Source organism: Gymnoscopelus microlampas, assembly GCF_963454915.1.
Source record: "Gymnoscopelus microlampas genome assembly, chromosome: 11".
In the NCBI taxonomy this organism is placed as follows: domain Eukaryota; kingdom Metazoa; phylum Chordata; class Actinopteri; order Myctophiformes; family Myctophidae; genus Gymnoscopelus; species Gymnoscopelus microlampas.
In genome coordinates this window covers 10,877,719-10,898,351 of record NC_139948.1, presented here as the reverse complement: position 1 = coordinate 10,898,351, position 20,633 = coordinate 10,877,719, and the positions used below count along the sequence as shown (strand labels likewise).

The 20,633-nt window shown below is 40.3% G+C and overlaps 2 protein-coding genes across 3 annotated transcripts in view; one reads left to right on the top strand and one right to left on the bottom strand.

Annotated features, from left to right (window-relative positions):
- Positions 1-20,633, bottom strand: part of LOC311054947 (uncharacterized protein) — a 431,139-nt gene that overhangs the window by 338,313 nt on the left and 72,193 nt on the right. The window lies entirely within an intron of this gene.
- On the top strand, positions 4,278-15,726 carry LOC311054917 (prostaglandin E2 receptor EP1 subtype-like). Of its 2 annotated transcripts, XR_014601739.1 has the most exons (4): positions 4,278-4,486; positions 7,680-8,617; positions 11,371-13,070; positions 13,133-15,726. XR_014601739.1 is itself a non-coding variant. In XM_084070934.1 (3 exons), the coding sequence occupies exons 2-3, from the start codon at positions 7,751-7,753 to the stop codon at positions 11,653-11,655; spliced, it is 1,152 nt and encodes a 383-aa protein (XP_083927060.1). In that variant the 5' UTR covers positions 4,278-4,486; positions 7,680-7,750; the 3' UTR covers positions 11,656-15,726. The 2 variants fall into 2 exon arrangements, 1 of the variants encoding a protein (XP_083927060.1); XM_084070934.1 differs by having other exon boundaries at positions 11,371-15,726.

The window sequence follows — 20,633 nt, the reverse complement described above, 5'->3', positions numbered from 1 at the left end:
ATACCCATTCATGAGCTTAATAATGGAACTTAAAGTGTTCCAGTTCTGCTCATTTCTTTGTGTCATCACTTCCAATTCCACTTGTTTAATCTTTATCCTGTCTGACTCCTCTATCCTGATTGGATAAAATTGGTATACCGACCTGAAAATGCATTTTCTGTTTAATAAAGCAGGAAAGACCCTGGTGTGGGGTAGGACACCTACTGGTTGACAAGTAGTACTGCCTGGAGCTCACAATCACAACGGGGATTGCCTTTTACCTGAGCGGTTGATGTTTGGTCTCATGGGAGACCTGGGGTCCGAATCCCGGGTAGGTCATACAAGTTATGGATTGCACCTTTAACAGGGTAACAGCCTCTCTTTTTTTGCACCAGCATCACAGCAGCCTCTCTCTCTCTCTCTCTCTCTCTCTCTCTCTCTCTCTCTCTCTCTCTTTCTCTCTCTCTCTCTCTCTCTCTCTCTCTCTCTCACACACACACACACACACACACACACACACACACACACACACACACACACACACACACACACACACACACACACACACACACACACACACACACACACACACACACACACACACACACAGAGAGTGTCTCTGTGATGGTTGCAGGGACAGAGGAATGTCATAACGTGTGCTACCTGATAGCAGGTGAACACTGTAACCTGACACTACACGTATAGCTCCTATAGACCAGTGCTTCTCAAACTTTCTCGTTTCAAGGACACCCAGTTTGGTATGCATGCAGGCCCCCATAACTCTGAGAGTGTACAAATGGAAGCATTTGGTTCCATTTGTACACTCTCAGAGTTGGTTCCTATATTATCAGTCATTCAGCTGGGGGCCACAATGGAAAAAAAGCCTCTGGCTTTGTGTTTTTATTCCACATTGACATTTATTTAAGTTACCTTTTTAAAGGTAACAGACACCAACTAACATAACATTATTCATTTCAATTCGGACCCATATGGAACCCCCTCAAGGACCTTATTCGACTGCCTTTACTATAGCCACCCATAAAGAGCATTAATCATCTTATTTGATATTTCTTTCCTCATTACTGTGCATGCTATGATGCATCCTCACAGTGGTATAAAAGCCAGAAACAGCTTATCTCTCAAAACATATATTAATAACAAAATACTGTGTTTTCTTTTTTTTTTTTGTATGGCATGTGTCCCTAGATTAAGAAGAATCTACAAAGCTACAAAACAATTACAAACAGGGTGTTATACAATTGTAAAATGCCATATTCCCTTTAGAGAGAGAGAGAGAGAGAGAGAGAGAGAGAGAGAGAGAGAGAGAGAGAGAGAGAGAGAGAGAGAGAGAGAGAGGGGGGGGGGGGGGGGGATTTAAATACCCTCTTTTCTTTGGCAGTGCACCTTCCTCACGGTGATGAGGAGGATGGTAAATCTTCCTGACAGATGAGTGCTGCTCCAGGCATGTCAGAGGAGAAGAACACAGTCACACCAACTGTTTAGAGTCACAGCTGTGTAGCTACAGGCCCAGGCCAGGGTTGTACTTGGAGAGCTTCTTCTTGGAGACAGGGGAACACAGCTGGGTTGCGTTGAACAACTCTATGTGCAGTGTAAAGTAACTAAGTACATTTACTTAAGTACTGTACTTCAAGTACAATTTTTAGGTCTTTTTGCTTTAATGGAGTATTTCCAATTTTCAATACTTTTACTTCTACTCCACTTGTACATCTCGGATCCAAATATTGTACTTTTACTCCACTATTTATTTGAAAACTTTAGTTATTAGTTACTTTGTAGATTTTAATTATTATTGCAAAACATACATTAACCACTATAGCCCTACACACATTTCGGCCAATTGAAAAAAGCCGATCGATGACGCTCACAATGAGTCGCCATGCCATGCATTGTGAGCTTGTAGATCTGCTATTTTCAAAAGACTTAACTTGTAAATTCTGAATTATGAGTACTTTCTACTTTTGGTACTTGTATGGCATGGCTGCAGTTTCAGAATAGAATCTGTGCTGGATGATTGTTTATTGCTTAAAGGGATATTTCACTTTCAAAAAAACTTTGGGTAATTTTATCGTCTACTCAGGCTTTTGTGAGCACCCAAACCGTTTTTAAGTTGCTTGATTCAATATTTAGAGATTTGATATTAAAGGTAGGGTAAGTGATATTTTTTGGTTAAAACAAAAAGTATTTTGTTAAAAGGTTAAAATACTATATTCTGATAGTAATCATTTCTATAGAGTGTTTTTTTCAGTAACAGATGTCTCCCTGTCTCTCCAGCTCTTTAATAAACAGAAAATAAATTTTTCGGTAGGTGTCAAAATCTCAGCCAATCAGGAGAAAGTACCCATTTTAAGCTTAATTTGTATAGTGTTCCAGTTCTAATTTTGTCTGCTCATTTCTTAGTGTCATCACTTCCAATTTCACTTGTTTAATCTGTATCCTGATTGAGTTCTCTGTCCTGGTTGGATAAAATTGCAAATGAAACTGAAACTGAAACGAAAATGCGCTGGAGAGACAAGGAGACTCCTAATACTGAACAAACACTCTATAGCAATGAGTACTATCAGAATATAGAGCTATTTAACACTTACTTTAACCAAAGCAAATCACTTACCCTACCTTTAATTTTATCAGACACGCCCCCTTCATATACAAACCCATTGTAACTTCAAACTCCATTTTTAACATGTTAGATTAATCAAAAACACCCGTCCTTGTTTCTGGTGACTCACCCTGTCCTCCTAATACGCAAGGGGGCCGTGTTTTTTCGATAACTTTTTTCATTTATTTTATTTAATTTTCCTTTTTTATTAATTTTCCCCAAAAAATATAAAAAATAAATGAAAAAAGTTATCAAAAAAACACGGGCCCCTTGCGTATTAGGAGGGCAGGGTGAGTCACCAGAACCAAGGACGGATGTTTTTGATTAATCTAACATGTTAAAAATGGAGTTTGAAGTTACAATGGGTTTGTAGAGGAAGGGGGCGTGTCTGATAAAAGGAATATAAAATATCTAAATACTGAATCAAGCAACTTAAAAACGGTCTGGGGGACACAAAAGCATGAGTAGACGATAAAATTACCCAAAGATTTTATGAAAGTGACATATCCCTTTAATAGTATTCAGGTGGGGTTGAAAATGTAGTTTTAACATGAATATTGCATTGTAAGACGGGCTCTTGAGCAGCACGAGGTAATAATTGTGCAGATTTGAGACGCCTTAGAGCAGGGGTCTTCAACAGGGGGTCCGGGGCCCCTAGGGGGTCCTCAGTGATACTACAGGGGGGCCGCCAAATCTTTGTGTGATATGATTTTTTTTTCTTTTACACTAACCCACTTGAACCCTCGCATTCCTTTTCTGAGGAGAACACCTGACACTGCCAGGCATTGTGAGCTTTGTAGATCTGCAATTTTTGTCAAAGAGGTATAGTGGTGTAGAGGGAAGAAAGAGCAGACCAAGTGATTAAAAAAAAAGTTTCATCTGAAACTAAATGTTATATAATAGAGGGGGTCCCTGCTGCATCGCTCTCTCAGCTAGAGGCATGGCCTGAAAAACATTGAAGACCCCTGCCTTAGAGCGCTGGTTTTCATCATAGGGTTCGTGGTCTGCAACTACAAGAGGTTACAAAACAGGGGGCAAATGTAACTCAATAATTCTCAATAAAACTCAAATCAGAAAAAGGCTAGAGGGATAAGACTGCTTCTGCACATGCTCAGTAGGGTCCTTTCTCTGCCATGGAAGATTTGAGGTGTAAGGAACTTTTTGAATGCATAGTATTTTCGCTCTGCTGTCTGAAGTTTAGATGACAGCAAATTTAAACTTAGATGAATTGCATCTCCATGTTATTGGTCACAAATCAACTATACATTTGAAAAAGCTAAATTGAAAAATAAGATAATTCGAATAAAATAAATAAACAATTGTAATTATATATATGAAACATTCTTAAGTAACACTATTAAATTATAGGAAAAAAATATACTTTTTTTTAAATTACTTTTTAATTAATGCATTATTAATAATAATCACATGGTTCAAAGGATTTCTATTTAACCATGTGATTGTGTGGTGCTAGTAGGCTAGGCTACACTCTCGAAATAATTACCAGACCTGTAAGGTTCCATTTTGGACCCCTGGTGGACCGCGGGCCGGACGTTGAGAAACATCTTGGCCGAGGCTGCGTCGAAAAACACGCTGCAAGTGAAAGTGACCGCTGGGTATAAAGTGAGCTGGCAGGCAGCGCGCACGTTGTGCAATCCTGGAGTCAGCCTGCTTGTTCTGACAGCAGCAGCAGTGACAGAACAGAAGAGGCTGTGTAAGAGGAGTTAGCTTACACACACAGACAGACAGCAGACTGGCAACATGCATGACCGAGGACACATTACATGTTTGGAATTATGCATCTGAAGAGGATTTTATTACATTTTTAAACAGACTATGGTTATGATTACATTATTAGAATCAAAGTCCATGGAGTGCATTCTTCACAAGGTAAGGCTATACCTTACAGGATTGACCTTTGGTTTTCTTTTGCTGCTGTCATTGGGGAATGCGATCGATTTTAATATTATATATATTTTTTGTTGTGGTAAGCCTACAAACAATCTATGTTTGTTTCTGAAATGTTTCTGAATTTCACAAAACCTTTTTTTTGGTATATGTTTGGGACTTTTTGGGTTTCTTCTCCCTTAGTATTTTAGAATTTAACATTACTTTGTGCATTTCTGAGAGAAACTCAGACAATCTTTTATCACTCATAAATTATATAAGACAAATCCCAAGGAAATTAGGAGTCCCAGTATGCTCCATAAAAGCGTTTTTTTGTTGTTGCAGTATGTGAGTCAGAGGCATTCCCTTTATGAGCTTTATCGTGGACCGGCCAACATTCCTTTCGTTCCCGTCAATGCCAATACTTTACTACATTAATAAAGTAGCCTACTTTTAAAAATATGGAATTGGCTCTGCTCCAACAAATAGGCTATAGATATTGTATAATGTAATGCCTTATTGCATGGTGCTGCTGTGCTGCATCATTGAGATGTATTGCACAGTTGAAGTTTGGTCAATAAAAAAGCAGAAGTGATAGTCACAGTCCATTGCATGATTGCTCTAACTGAAGGATAACTTAGACCTACTTACATTGGGCCAGTGGTTTTCAAAGTGGGGTCCGAAGGAGGTTCCAGGGGGTCCCCAGCCAAATGAGTTACTATGGCATCAAAATAAGTTTAACCACTTTACTCTTATACATCAGTGATTTGAAAAATAGCCGATCTACAAGCTCACAACATGTCGTGAACTCATGCGTTGCGAGCTTGCAGATCTGCTATTTTCCCCCAAATCTTGAAAAAAAATCTGAAGAATGTGGAATATTTTTTGTAACATTTTAACAACACAAATCCTGTACGGGGGTCCCTGGCAAAAAAAAACTAAATCTGATGGGGGTCTGCGGTCAAATACATATTAAAATGGGGGTCCTTCGAATTAGAAAGTTTGAGAACCTGTGCAGTAGGCTATAGCTTATGGAGTTGATAATGGAATACCTTTGCACTAGCAAGGAGCAGGTTTCCGTGTCAACAGGAGCTGTCAGGACTTGTTATGACTTCCTTGCATGAAGGGAAAACTATGAGGCTCCTTGTATGTGTTAACCTCAAGGGTGCTGAGTGACACTGTCACAGCTGTGATATAACAATGATATAGCTCCACCACTTAAACACTATATACTTATTGACCGCAGTCCCCCAGGGCTCTATACTCAGCTCCCTCCTGTTTTCGCTCTACACTAAACAGTGGTGGACAGGTAACTGTTAGTATGTATTATTAACTGGTAGTATATTTGATTGCAATTATATAGTTTAACGCTTTTTTCCTTCTCTGTGAAGTATAATGGAGATGTTCCTGAGACAATGTCTAGTTGTCTAGGTGAAGTGGCTCAGTGTCCAGCTAATTCCATGGAATGTTAATTTGAGGTCAATTTAAAGGGTCAAGAGTGACCACAATGGAATGATCTGTGTTTTGTTCTTAATGATCTTTTTGTTCTTAATTAACTGTGTTTTGTTCTTTAATGGATAACAGATGTGTAGGAAGGAGGAGCTTGTGGAAGTGAATTGTATATGTAAGCCTCTCTCACTGTGGATGGACATTAACATTTTACTAACCCAGACAGGCCTGTCCTAATAAACCAAGTGAATGATTCTTGACTCCTGAGTCCTGAGCAGTTATTATCAGAACCTGACCATTGAAGTTACGTAGTAACAGGTAACAAAGTACATTTACTTGAGTACTGTGCTTGAGCAAATCTTTTGAGAATTGCTCGAGTAGCCTATTTTTGTTTCTTCTTTTTTTTTTGGAAACTCATGACTTTCACTCCACTACATTTCAAAGACAAATATTGTACTTTTAACTCCACCACATTACAAGGAAGGCAGCCAACTTGTGCCAAGTAACAAGTAACTAATGAATTATATGGGTAACCACTACATTTGGAGTGAATTTTCTTGCTCAGCCAGGACCTGTACAAGAAATGGGAAGAAGAAAAAGAGGTATCTGGCCAGGGTTTTGGACACCAAATGTTGGCTAATTACTCACTTATTTTATTCTGCTCAGAGTTCACGTTTATGTTTAAATTTAATATAAATGACTGTCCTTGTTGTTGATTCGATTGCATTCCTATGCTGAAGTTTTTATAGGTGTATCTATAGGCTTTGTGTGGCATAGTGGTTCTGCAAGCAAGTCAGTGCATTATTTAATTACAGAGAGTTACAAGTTTGTTTATGTATTGCGAAAACAATAAAACAATGTATTGATATTAAACAATAAAATGTACTTCTAGCTACTTGTACTTTTGAATACTTAAGTGATTTTAAAAGCAATTACTCTAGTACTTTAACTCGAGTACAATTTTGACTGAGCAACTTTTCACTTGAATTTAAGTATCTGACCAGGAGTATACTCTGACTCAAGTACTGGGGTTCAGTACTTTGTCCACTACTGACGCTAAACAGGCATAACTTTGGCAAAAATAGCCGACAAATGGGAGTACTTCTTCCACCACTCCACGAAAATAGCACATGTACAAGCTCATAGATCGGCTATTCTCTGCGAGCGACACCGTCGTCCAACATCATATAAATCAGGCTTCAGGAATTAGGATGAAGATAGGCTTTCACCAGAGAAGATGAAGCTATGTTGTTGATATGTTTTTGATTTGCTGAGAGGAATGGGGTAAATCAATGCCTATCTGCTTTTGATATCTGGTCATTCCTTTTTTATGGCCGGTGTGGATATTTTTTCTTATCCCTGCTTCTGGTCAGAGTCAGACGGAATCAAATACATGCATTTATTTTTGGGAGAATGTAGACTGTATGATGCGTTTGATATTTATATTTTGACAATATCACAATATAACAATTTAATTAAAACGTTGTGTTAACCACATTAACCCTGGCACCCATATGAAAAAAATGTCTTTGAAGAATTCAAAAGTAGAGCAAATAGTCGATCTTCAAACTCGTCGATCTATGTGTCGTACAAAAATAGTGCTCGTGGTTAAGAGCCCTATATACTTCATGGCAGGGTGATATACAGCCAGGGCTCGTGGTTCATTAAATGTCCCCCCCATCAAACCCTGTTATTACTGTGAGTTCAAATAGCTGTACGCAACATTCAACCTGTGGTGTTTTTCCAGCGCCCCCTCACCCCGAGGACTCCCATGATGCTCAACGGCCAGCAGCAGCAGCAGCAGCAGCAGTGGTGGTGATGCTGGCCATGCAGCACTACAACACCTCGGGCTCCATCACCCCCACGCCCATCATGAACCAAACCAGCGGCGGGGAGGAGGACGTCACCGGCCGCAAGCCCGGCGGCAACCCCACCGCGGCGGGCCTCTCCATGACCCTGGGCATCCTGTCCAACGTGGTGGCCCTCATCATCCTGGCCAAGGCCTACAACCGCTTCCGCCGGCGTTCCAAGGCCACCTTCCTGCTCTTCGCCAGCTCCCTGGTGGCCACCGACTTCGCCGGACACATCATCCCCGGAGCCCTGGTTCTGCGGCTGTACTCGGCGAGGAGTGAGCCCGCGGCGGCGGCGGCGGGCGGCGACCCCGCTTTCGGCTCTCCGGACGAGCCCGACACCTTGTGCCTCTTCCTGGGAGGCAGCATGGTGTTCTTCGGCCTGTGCCCGCTCTTCCTGGGCTGCGCCATGGCGGCAGAGCGCTGTCTGGGCGTCACCAGGCCCCTGCTCCACGCCCAGCTGGTGACCACGGCGCGGACTAAGATGGCCCTCGCCCTCATCTGGCTGCTGGCGTTGTGTGTGGCCCTTCTGCCGTTTTTCAGCCTGGGGGCCTATACGTACCAGTACCCCTGGACCTGGTGCTTCATCAGGGTGCTGGGTGACACAATTAAGGGGACGGACCTGGCATTTGTGCTGCTGTTCTCTGGACTGGGCCTGACCTCGGTGGCCGTGGCCCTGGTGTGTAACACCATCAGTGGGATCACACTGGTGAGAGCCAGGCTGCGTAAGAAGAGCAGCTCCCACCGGCGCTCGGCCAAATCTCACGACATAGAGATGGTGGCCCAGCTAGTGGGGATCATGGTCACTTCCTGCATCTGCTGGAGCCCCCTGCTGGTGAGTTACGGGCATGGGAATATGCCTAAAGGCCTAATTATTCTCATACTGTACTTTAACCACTTGAAACCCAACGCCTCAATATTCTGTGGGGAACATTCGCCCGAAATCAGCTATTTCAACAAATAGCAAGACAGACAAGAGCAGATCAAGTACAGAGCAGCCAACTCAGGTCCATTTCACTATAGAGGGTTTAATAAGGCTGATTTATACTTAGTTGCGCACTGGCGTCACTCATTGAAAATAGGCGATCTACAAGCTCACGATGCGCTGAAGAAGCACAGTGTGTTTGTAAGCTTGTAGATTGACTATTTTTGGTGAAAATGTGCAAGCAAATATATAAATCATGCCTTAGAAGGTGTAAGAGAAGAAAGTATGAATATTTCTTAATCTAAATTCACAGTTTTAGAATATTTTGCGTTCTGTGTGGAAATCTTAGTATTTTCACAAATTTAAATTGAAAGGCACAAAATCAATACTTCACTGAATAACTCTAAATTGTAATCGCTTTGCCACCCCCTATAAAACATGCACTTTATATCTGCTTGCCATTTCACACATCATTATGTATGCAAAGAGTGGATACTGTTCCATTAAATGTGTGGTTCTTTCTGTCAAATGGAATGAATTAGACTCAATCACTCGGAGAGAAGTCCCCCGGGCCATTAGCACAGCATTACCACATTAGCATATATGAGCTTCTGCTACTGAAGTTCAGTGGAGAAATTTCACCATGACAGACACAGCTTTTAGTACTAGTATGTTTTCAAGAAGAAAAATACGTAACTGTTATGGCACACTGGAGACTTAAATATAGTTTCTGAACACACAGGCCATAAATACTGTATGTCATGTTTATCTGCCCAAAATGTACAGTCAAAACAACAACGACTGGAATAAGAAGGGACAGGTCACTGCTTTGTGTCACTGCAAGCTGTTGACAACATTTATTATTTTGTCTGAAAAGGATAGGTTCTTTTCATGCCACTGTAACTCTCACTTTACAGCCTAGAACCATTTTAAAATGCCATATGGACATTTAAAAAAAAGAAAGGCTGCAATCTAGAAACACACATGCCCCCATTTTGTCATGGACCGTTAGCCCACAGCGGTTCTAGTATTCTTTACTGAGGTTACGTTTAGGAATACGTTTAGGATTAGGCATAGTTTTACTGAGGTTAGGTTTAGGAATAAGGTTAGGTTTAGGCATACGTTTAGGAATAAGGTTAGGTTTAGGCATAGTTTTACTGAGGTTACAGTATGTTTAGGAATAAGGTTAGTTTAGGTATAGTTTACTGAGGTTACGTTTAGGAATAAGGTTAGGTTTAGGCATAGTTTTACTGAGGTTACGTTTAGGAATAAGGTTAGGTTTAGGCATAGTTTTACTGAGGTTACGTTTAGGAATAAGGTTAGGTTTAGGTATAGTTTACTGAGGTTACGTTTAGGAATAAGGTTAGGTTTAGGTATAGTTTACTGAGGTTACGTTTAGGAATAAGGTTAGGTTTAGGTATAGTTTACTGAGGTTACGTTTAGGAATAAGGTTAGGTTTAGGTATAGTTTACTGAGGTTACGTTTAGGAATAAGGTTAGGTTTAGGTATAGTTTACTGAGGTTACGTTTAGGAATAAGGTTAGGTTTAGGTATAGTTTACTGAGGTTACGTTTAGGAATAAGGTTAGGTTTAGGTATAGTTTACTGAGGTTTAGGTTTAGGCATAGTTTTACTGAGGTTACGTTTAGGTGATGACCTTTCCGAGGTTGCCGCATTTGACCCGGGGCGAGCGTGTTTTGGGGCGAGCGTTCTTGTATTCATTAAAATGCTATTTTAGCCAATCTGTATGGTATATATGTGAATACATTATAACTAGTGCATGAGCAGTGGTTGGAGGTGGTCTCTCTGCTCTGCTTTTGAGACATTAAGGTCTGGTAGGACACCTACTGGTTGACAAGTAGTACTGACAAACCTCAAGTGCATGTCTCTCCTGGCCAGTGGTGGAAAGTAACTAAGTACATTTACTCGAGTACTGTACTTACGTAAAATGTTTAGGTACTTTTACTTTACTTGGGTATTTCCATTTTTTTCAGTGCTTTATAGTATACTTCTACTCCACTACACACTAGAAGCAAATATTGTACTTTTTACTCAACTACAATTATTTGAAAACTTTAGATACAAGTTACTTTGTGGATTTAGATTATTATTACAATCAGTTATCAGAAATCAACTCAAATCAAGAAAGTAATTGACACATCTTGGAAAACTTCAGTACTTCTACTTTGGTACAGTAAGTATATTTTGATGGCAATACTTTTGTACTTTACTAAATTTTGAGCTTGTAGATAAGCTATTTTTGCCCAATCTTTTCCTATTATGCCCAGAAAAGGGATGCTAGGGTTAGTGTGGTTAAAGACTAACCTATGTTTTGTCTTGTTTACTGGTGAAACATTTTTTTTTTCTTACAGTATGCCTCATATAGTTTTAAAGTGAAATTCATAGCTAATGGTTTTATTGTATGCTTAGGTGCTATTATGCACATTGATGGCACTCTTAAATTATATATATATTAAAATGATCTAAAATGTGTTGTTGTAAGTTGTACTTGTTTGTACTGCCGATACCCTGAACAGGGCTCCCTCGTAAAAGAGATCTTGTATCTCAGTGAGATTTTCCCCCGGCCATAAATAAAGGTAAACAATACATATATTGTGCGATGAGCATGTCTGACAGGACTCTTGTCTTCTCCGTTCTGGGTTAGATCTTCGGTCTGATGTCGGTGACGAGGTCCTACAGCGGCTCGTTGGGCGCGGACAGGGACACGTACCGGACGTTGATGGTGATGGGCGTGAGGCTGGCGTCCTGGAACCAGATCCTGGACCCGTGGGTGTACATCCTGCTGCGGCGCGCCGTCCTGCGGAGGATCTACAGGATCACCAAGCGGCGCGCCAGCTTCAAGGGGAGCACGTTCCGCTCCCTGCGCTCCTTCCGATGGGACATCAGCTCCTTCCAGAGCTCTGAGAAGAGCGCCGGGAATCACATCTGAGGGTATTCAGTGAGGAAAGGAGAAGCCTTCAGGAGCAGACAGACATACAGTGCTTCAAAATTGTCCAACCGAAGTCCGACGTTTTGCCGGCTTCGGCTGGGCTGGCCAGACCGAAACAAGACAGCTACCGCAGAAGTTTCGAATGATGTCGTCTTGTAGATATTGCCTACAAATTCCGGCCATTCGGATAGAGTATTTAGCGGCCTTTACAATGCAGTCTCAGTCCTGCACTGTCAAATCTGTTGTCCAAGTGTTCATTTAATGGATAAACTTACACTTAGGTGCCGTGTCCACTAAGATGTTTTTTTTTCTTCTTCCAGAGCACAGTGCATGTTTTTAATTGTTTATAATGGGAGAGCCACGTTTTTGGAAACTCCAGCAGCTTGGCGTGGTGTTGGGCATTTACCGTACGCTCGCTGGCGCACTCTTTCCTCTGCCTGTGCAAGAGCTAAAACATTTTCGACTCTGGTGTCTGAAAGTGCTCCCAGGCAAACACCCTGGCGTTTTCAGCCGGGAAATGAAGCCTCAGTGGACACGCCACCTTAGGATTTTACTGTGTGCACCCTAGAGGCAACAAAGTTAAAGGTGCTTTAGACAATACTCAGCCACTACTGTAGATGTTGCACCCCATTCCACATCTGTGGCATAAGGTTCCTTATTTCCCTGAGTTGTGCCTATAAGGTAGCGCTCCTATTGCACCACTGTAGCGCGTCAGCTGCCTCCAAGCCCCTGTCAAGGGAAAAAAGTACCTTCCTCAACGGAAACAAAAACAACGAGGATGAGGACGGCTGTCAGCTTACAGACAAAAACAAGGATTTTTGACCCGACGAAGCTATTACAATTTCACAATTTAAATAATTTATTTTGGGAAAAGCGATTGTGATTTATTCCACACCTTTTTAAAAGCTCTGTGGATATATGATTTTCTTTTTATAATTCACCTATATGAAAATTGTATTCATGTCACCTTTAAGTGTCAGTCCTACACCTGACAGATCAACCTTATCGTTGCTGTCGGGCAGAGAAACCTCATATCTCCATATTTCAACGTTTTATGTTTTTTCTTTGTAAATAAATGCCTTACTTTATCATTAGACAACAAGAGTTTGGCACAAAAGTAGTGACAATAACTGATCTACAAGCTCACAACGCAATCGGCTATTTTCACTATTTAAATGCATTTCTTTAAATAATAAAAAATAAATGGATTTGGACATACAGTACAAGGTTTCCGCGCAACATTACAATGTGTGAACAGGAAGTGTTAGAACTTCAGATCCTTGAGGGGGGGGCATTCATTGATAATCTGGCACATCGACTTTGTATTGCGTGAAACACTTTTACCCAATACAATGGAAAGAATACTCCATCTCTAATTCATGTCAAGGAACACGTTGGGGCTGTGTTCACAGAAAGTATTTTTTTGAGCTTCCAGCGCCAATCTTCCATGCACTTCTATGGAAACGATGCTCTTGAGCGCTCCTCTTCCCAGTGCCAATACGATCATACTACGCTATAGTATGATTAAGTACTGCGTTCATTTACGGGGAAAAAAACATTAAAAATTAGAATAGGAGAGGTTTCTGTCCGCCATAAAACACTTTGTGTTGACGCAGCTCCTTTATACTATATGTACTTCTGGGTGCAATATGACTCGAGTGGATACCCAACACATTTGTTTTATGTCTGTGTGTGGCAGTATAGTCTGCTATAAGGGCAGATTTTCAGAAAACAAGAAATAACGTACAGCAGTGATTCTCAACCTTTTTAAATTCAAGGACCCCCAGTTTGATATGCATTAGATTATGGACCCCTTATTTGATAACAATGTCTTATCTCTGGGACCCCCCTTCTACACTGTAAAATCCCCAGTGTTTAATTTAACTCTGAGAGTGTACAAATGGAAAATGACAGACTTGCAATTGTCCATTTGGACCCATATAGTGGTCCCCGGACCCAACGTTGAGAAACAGTGATGTACACAGTACTGTATGACTGTCTCCCTGAATAAACAAGGACTGAATGTATATCCACGAGTCTTAAAAGAAACATCTCAACGTTAACATGTACAAAGCCTACTTTTTTCAGTGTTTTTGGAAATGTTTATTACGTATTGTCTGTACGTGTGCCAGTGGATTTGCTCTCTGACACATGATAAAAGTCAGTGTAAATAACTGTGGCACCGAATCAAAGTGAAGGCAATGCTTTTACTTCAAGCTTCAAGATGTGAAGGCCGTACAGTAGAGCTAATGAGGCCTTTTTTTCATGGCAGCCCTATTGACATGATTAGTCATAGTTGCGGATTATCAGACAATAGCAACTCCCCCCGCACACACACACACATGCACTGACTGGTACACTGACTTGCAGCCGACAACATAATAACTACATTTACCTATACGTCAGAAATCAGACTCAGAATCAGAATCAACTTTGTTGTCACGTCATTCATACTTTTCGGGAAAAGTAGTTAGGAAGAGAAAACATAGGTAATTCAAAGTGAATGTTTAGGCTTAAGTTTTCAATTTAGGACTGTGTTATTGATGGGTTTAAGTAGTTCATTATTATTAGTAACACCATTACAAAGCTATTTATGTCAATATGGCTGACATGGAAAAGGTCTGTTGTCAAATGTAGTGCTGTTGGCAATTCTGTGAATTTGTGTTTGTAGAATGTAGTACACTGTGAGTGTTTTAATTATTCCCCTGTTCTCTGGGGTCTGCAATGAAAATATCATCGCTGTCGGGGCGAAACCTTGTATCCCATATTTCAACTTTTATTTTTATTTTTTTCCCCGTAAATGAATGTCCTACTTTGTCATACAAGATTGTGCAAAAGTAGCTAAATTAGCAGCAATGTGGCATTGGATCCATATGGGATCACAGGTTATTTTTTCAATTTCCTGAAAAGTTACGGTTTTGGACGTACAAGGTTACCACCTGACAGTGACAATATATACAGTATGTTGCAAAAGCTAGTGAATGTAATATTGCCCAATAAAGGGAATGTGATGTTGTCCAGTAAAGGATGTCTTACTTTTAAAGGTCATAATATTTTGTCCACGTCATTCTTGGATGTAGGATTCTGTGTGCTCAATGTAAACTTCACCAAACATAGGACATCTTTGATAGGTAATCCTATTCACATTTCCATAACAGAAATGGCCTAAGTAGAAATGAAAATGCCCTTAAATAACCCTTTAAGACCGGAAACGCATCTGTGTCATTTTAAGATTTCTTTGGCTATATATAAATAGCAGATACAAGCTCGTAGATCTGCAATTTTTTTGAAAAATCGTGAAAATGTGTGCAAATCTTTAGTTTGAATATATATATACTTTTTAAAGCGAAAGTTTTTAACTCAAATCTTTGCTTCTGGGGATTTTACAAATGTCATCTAAATCCTAACAGTATTTTTTTTTTTTTTTTTTTTTTTTTACTTATGTTGTTATATTATCAATGGTTTTCCAACTTTTTTCATGTCAAGGACCCCCAAAATAATATGTATTTGTCCACGGACCCCCTCCCATCTAAACATATTTTATTCCAGGGACCCAGAAGCAAAGATTTGAGTTAAAAATGTATATAAAAGATTTGAATTTTTAAGATTTTTCTAAAAATAGCCAAAGAAATCTTAAAATGACACACATGCGTTCCCTTCCCGGCCTTAAAGGGTTAAATCCACAATTGAAGTAGATGAATTTCTCAGTTTTTTGTTTGATTGCATTTCTACACTTTCCCAGCTGCAGTTAGTTAAAAGGGGGAGAAAAGCTTAAACGGAAAAGAGTCGTAATTATTTCTGGGCAGTCAGTGCTACATAGTACCATATATGTATAAGTCCCTGACCATAATTTCTACATTTTAATAAACCAAAGTCTAATTGAGACTTGTTGATTTATGGGAATGCTGTGTGGCTGTCAAATGTAATGCTGTTGGTTATGATGTGAATTTGTATTTGTGCTGTGTGCACTGTGAGTGTATTTATTATTCCTCTGTTCTTTGGGGACTCAAATGAAAGTATGTGTTGCAAAAGCTATTGCCCAATAAAGGGAATGTGATGTTGTCCAGTGAAGCATGTCTTACCTTTAATTTCACAACATTTGCCCAACTCATTCATGGATTTACTTGTTAGGAAAATATAGGATTCTGCCTTAGGGCTGTGATTCTCAAGCTTTTAATGTCAAAGTTTTATATAGATAAGGCGTCGGACCCCCATTCGAATCTCTGAATCTGAATCACTGAGTCACAGAATTAACTTTATTGTCACTTCACAGGTTTAAAGGTGTAAAGAGAGGTGGGTGAAATTCGTTGCCTTTCATTTTTGTTGTTTTCAGGAAGAGAAAAATGTAATAGTTGATTGATTGAATACTCTGGGGACTCAATACTATAACACAATAATTTATGTCATCTACAAATACAAAACACTATGTACAAAGAAGGGGGAGGGGCAGGGAGAGCAAGGAGAAAAACAAATCAAACAGTAAATAGAAATATGTCAAGGATAGGCAAAAATCTAATACATATGTAACAGAGTGGTTCATTACCAGCCTGATGGCCTGAAAGTCTAATATCCCCACTGGGCGATAGGGATATCCCTTTGGCTAAGCGGTTAAGATGTTGGCTTTCCACACCAGGGCTGCCAACACTCCTGGATCCCGCATGAGTCTCCTGGTTTTTGACCATGTCTCCTGACACTCTTCTGGATCGTCATTTCTTCTGGTTTTCTATTGGATTTGGTATCAAACTGACAAACTCCCAAAATTCACCTGGGGGAGGACCCCCAGACCCCCCGGTTTGGGGGTGTGGTCAGTGCATGCCATCATACAGAGATATTAACTTTTAAGTAATGAATGGTTATTATTAAAGATGGGTCTTGAACTTTGTAGTGACCAAAAAAGTCACTACAAAGTAATACCAATCAACTCTAAATTGCCTGAAACGTACTCCTAACAGGTTTTTGGGGGGACGATTTTGGCTTCCACACTTAGTAATTTTTTCGGATTTAACTTTTGTTTCGGTAGTGACCAACTTTCGTTTTGGTAGTGACACAATGGTGATTTTTTTTTTACTAAGTCCGGAGCTTGATGAATTTTAGGGACCAAAAAAAAAGTCACTACAAAGTACTACCAATCAACTCTAAATTGCCTGAAACGTACTCCTAAGAGGTTTTTGGGGGGACGATTTTGGCCTCCACACTTAGTGATTTTTTTGGATTTAACTTTCGTTTCGGTAGTGACAAACTTTCGTTTCGGTAGTGAGGACTCCCAGACCCCCAACTAGCCACGCCCCCAACCAATCTCCTGGATTCTGACAGTCCAATGTTGGCAGCCCTTTCTAGAAACTCCATTCACATCATTTGTGCTCCACCTTACTGTGGACATGCATGCTTGAGATTTTTTCTTTGAAATCATTTGTAGTTTGGTAGATATTTAACTTTAAGCGCCCAATGCATTGTCGATGCGGCAATGGACATTTAAAGGGAAACGAGTACAGGCTACTAAGGTCAGGGGATCTTAGTATAATCTCACATTCTATTCCAATTCACTTTTTAAACAATTATTTTACTGATTTTCCTTTCAGACCCCAAATTATATATTGCTCAATTTTTCAAATATTCACTTCCAATTTGAAGCTCAGATTATACTAAAATCCCATAGGCCTGTGAAGGTATTTTAGTATAATCTGAGATTCAATTCGAATTCACTTCTCAAGTCTATCTTACTGATTTTCGTTTCAGAACCTAAATAAAACATTGCTTGTTTCTGTCTGCTTCTGTGATGTATGTCCTGTAATGTACTTTGTGTAATGTATTGTGTATGTCCTGCCTGTATCTTGAACGGTGACGTCATGGACACAAAGCAAATTTCGGTGAAAGCTGACAATAAAGTTGTATCGTATTGCTTCATTTTTTCAATTTTCTATCCCACCAAAAAATCAGGAAAATGCTCCATTTTTCTGATATTCTGCTTAGTATTCTGGCTTCTTTTGATTTGGGACTGACACTGAGAAAAGCTCAAAATAGTTTTTTTTTCCAAATCTTTCATCCCAGAATAAAAATCAAAGAATGTCTTTGCATTTTTCCAATTTTCTAGCCTACCCAAAAAAATCAGGAAAATGTTTCGTTTCGGTAAAATTTATTTTACCGAAACGAAAGTTAAATCCCAAAAAATCACTAAGTGTGGAGGCCAAAATCGTCCCCCCAAAAACCTGTTAGGAGTACGTTTCAGGCAATTTAGAGTTGATTGGTAATTTTCGTTTCGGTAAAATTTATTTTACCGAAACGAAAGTTAAATCCGAAAAAATCACTAAGTGTGGAGGCCAAAATCGTCCCCCCAAAAACCTGTTAGGAGTACGTTTCAGGCAATTTAGAGTTGATTGGTAAATTTATTTTACCGAAACGAAAGTTAAATCCGAAAAAATCACTAAGTGTGGAGGCCAAAATCGTCCCCCCAAAAACCTATTAGGAGTACGTTTCAGGCAATTTAGAGTTGATTGGTAATTTTCGTTTCGGTAAAATTTATTTTACCGAAACGAAAGTTAAATCCGAAAAAATCACTAAGTGTGGAGGCCAAAATCGTCCCCCCAAAAAACCTGTTAGGAGTACGTTTCAGGCAATTTAGAGTTGATTGGTAATTTTCGTTTCGGTAAGATTTATTTTACCGAAACGAAAGTTAAATCCGAAAAAATCACTAAGTGTGGAGGCCAAAATCGTCCCCCCAAAAACCTATTAGGAGTACGTTTCAGGCAATTTAGAGTTGATTGGTAATTTTCGTTTCGGTAAAATTTATTGTACCGAAACGAAAGTTAAATCCGAAAAAATCACTAAGTGTGGAGGCCAAAATCGTCCCCCCAAAATCCTGTTAGGAGTACGTTTCAGGCAATTTAGAGTTGATTCGTAGTACTTTGTAGTGACTTTTTTTGGTCCCTAACATTCATCGAGCTCTGGACTTAGTACATTTATTTTTTCACCATTGTGTCACTACCGAAACGAAAGTTTGTCACTACCGAAACAAAATTTAAATCCGAAAAAATCACTAATTGTGGAGGCCAAAATCGTCCCCCCAAAAACCTGTTAGGAGTACGTTTCAGGCAATTTAGAGTTGATTGGTAATTTTCGTTTCGGTAAAATTTATTTTACCGAAACGAAAGTTAAATCCAAAAAAATCACTAAGTGTGGAGGCCAAAATCGTCCCCCAAAAACCTGTTAGGAGTACGTTTCAGGCAATTTAGAGTTGATTGGTAATTTTCGTTTCGGTACAATTTTTTTACCGAAACGAAAGTTAAATCCGAAAAAATCGCTAAGTGTGGAGAAATTACCAATCAACGCTAAATTGTCTGAAACGTACTCCTAACAGGTTTTTTGGGGGGACGATTTTGGCCTCCACACTTAGTGATTTTTTCGGATTTAACTTTCGTTTCGGTAGTGACAAACTTTCGTTTCGGTAGTGACACAATGGTGAAAAAATAAATGTTTTTGTCTTGTTTGTTGTTCAAGTCAAAGCACCAGGAAGACTGTATTTCTTGGCCAACAGTCAGCTCAATGGGTTGAGACGCAGTATTCATGATCCAGAGGCCATGAGTTCAAATCCCACTGGTGTCTTTACTGTGATGCTTCCCTTTGCAGACTAACTTCTAGAAAAACAAGTTAAAACCACCAGGAAACCTGTAACTCTCAGCCAACAGCTTAGCTCAACTGGTAGAGCGTCTGTCCAATAACATGACTTGACTTGAGTGGGTTAGATTCCCACTCGATTTAAGTGTCTCCGGTAACTTAGGGCAACGGATAAATTGACTGATATCCTTAGTGATGCTTCCCTTTGCAGACTAACTTCTAGAAAAACAAGTTAAAACCACCTGGAAACCTGTAACTCTCAGCCAACTGGTTAGCTCAACTGGTAGAGCGTCTGTCCAATAACATGACTTGACTTGACTTGAGTAGGTTCGATTCCCACTCGAGTCAAGTGTCCCCGGTAACTTGGGGCAACGGATAAATTGACTGATATCCTTACTGATGCTTCCCTTTGCAGACTAACTTCTAGAAAAACAAGTTAAAACCACCAGGAAACCTGTAACTCTCAGCCAACAGCTTAGCTCAACTGGTAGAGCGTCTGTCCAATAACATGACTTGACTTGATTTGAGTAGGTTCGATTCCCACTCGATTCAAGTGTCCCCGGTAACTTGGGGCAACGGATAAATTGACTGATATTCTTAGTGATGATTCCCTTTGCAGACTAACTTATAGAAAAACAAGTTAAAACCACCAGGAAACCTGTAACTCTCAGCCAACAGCATAGCTCAACTGGTAGAGCGTCTGTCCAATAACATGATTTGACTTGACTTGAGTGAGTTCGATTCCCAGTCGAGTCAAGTGTCCCCGGTAACTTGGGGCAACGGTTAAATTGACTGATATCCTTAGTGATGCTTCCCTTTGCAGACTAACTTCTAGAAAAACAAGTTAAAACCACCAGGAAACCTCTAACTCTCAGCCAACAGCATAACTCAACTGGTAGAGCGTCTGTCCAATAACAAACCCTCTAGGAATAGGGCCCAGAGTGGGCTCCTCCCCCTACTCTGGGCCCTACTCCTACCCCTACTCCTACATCTCCCCCTACTCTGGGCCCTACTCCTACTCCTCCCCCTACTCTGGGCCCTACTCTTAATCCACCCCCTAGTCCTACTCCTCCCACTACTCCCCGACTATATTCCCTCTTTACTCACCCCTACTCTACTCTGCCCACTACTCTACACACCCTCTATCTATCTCAGTAACTGAGACCGAATTGGCCAGATTCGGTTTCAGTTACTAAGGTGGTGACTGGATTTGAACCAGGACACTCCTACAAGTTATTCTACGGATATCAGTCAATTTATCCGCTGCCCCAATTTACCGGGGACTTGGCGTTAGTGGGAATCGAACCCAGGACCGCTCGGTCCTGGGTTGAACTGGATTTGAACCAGCACACTCCTACAAGTTATTC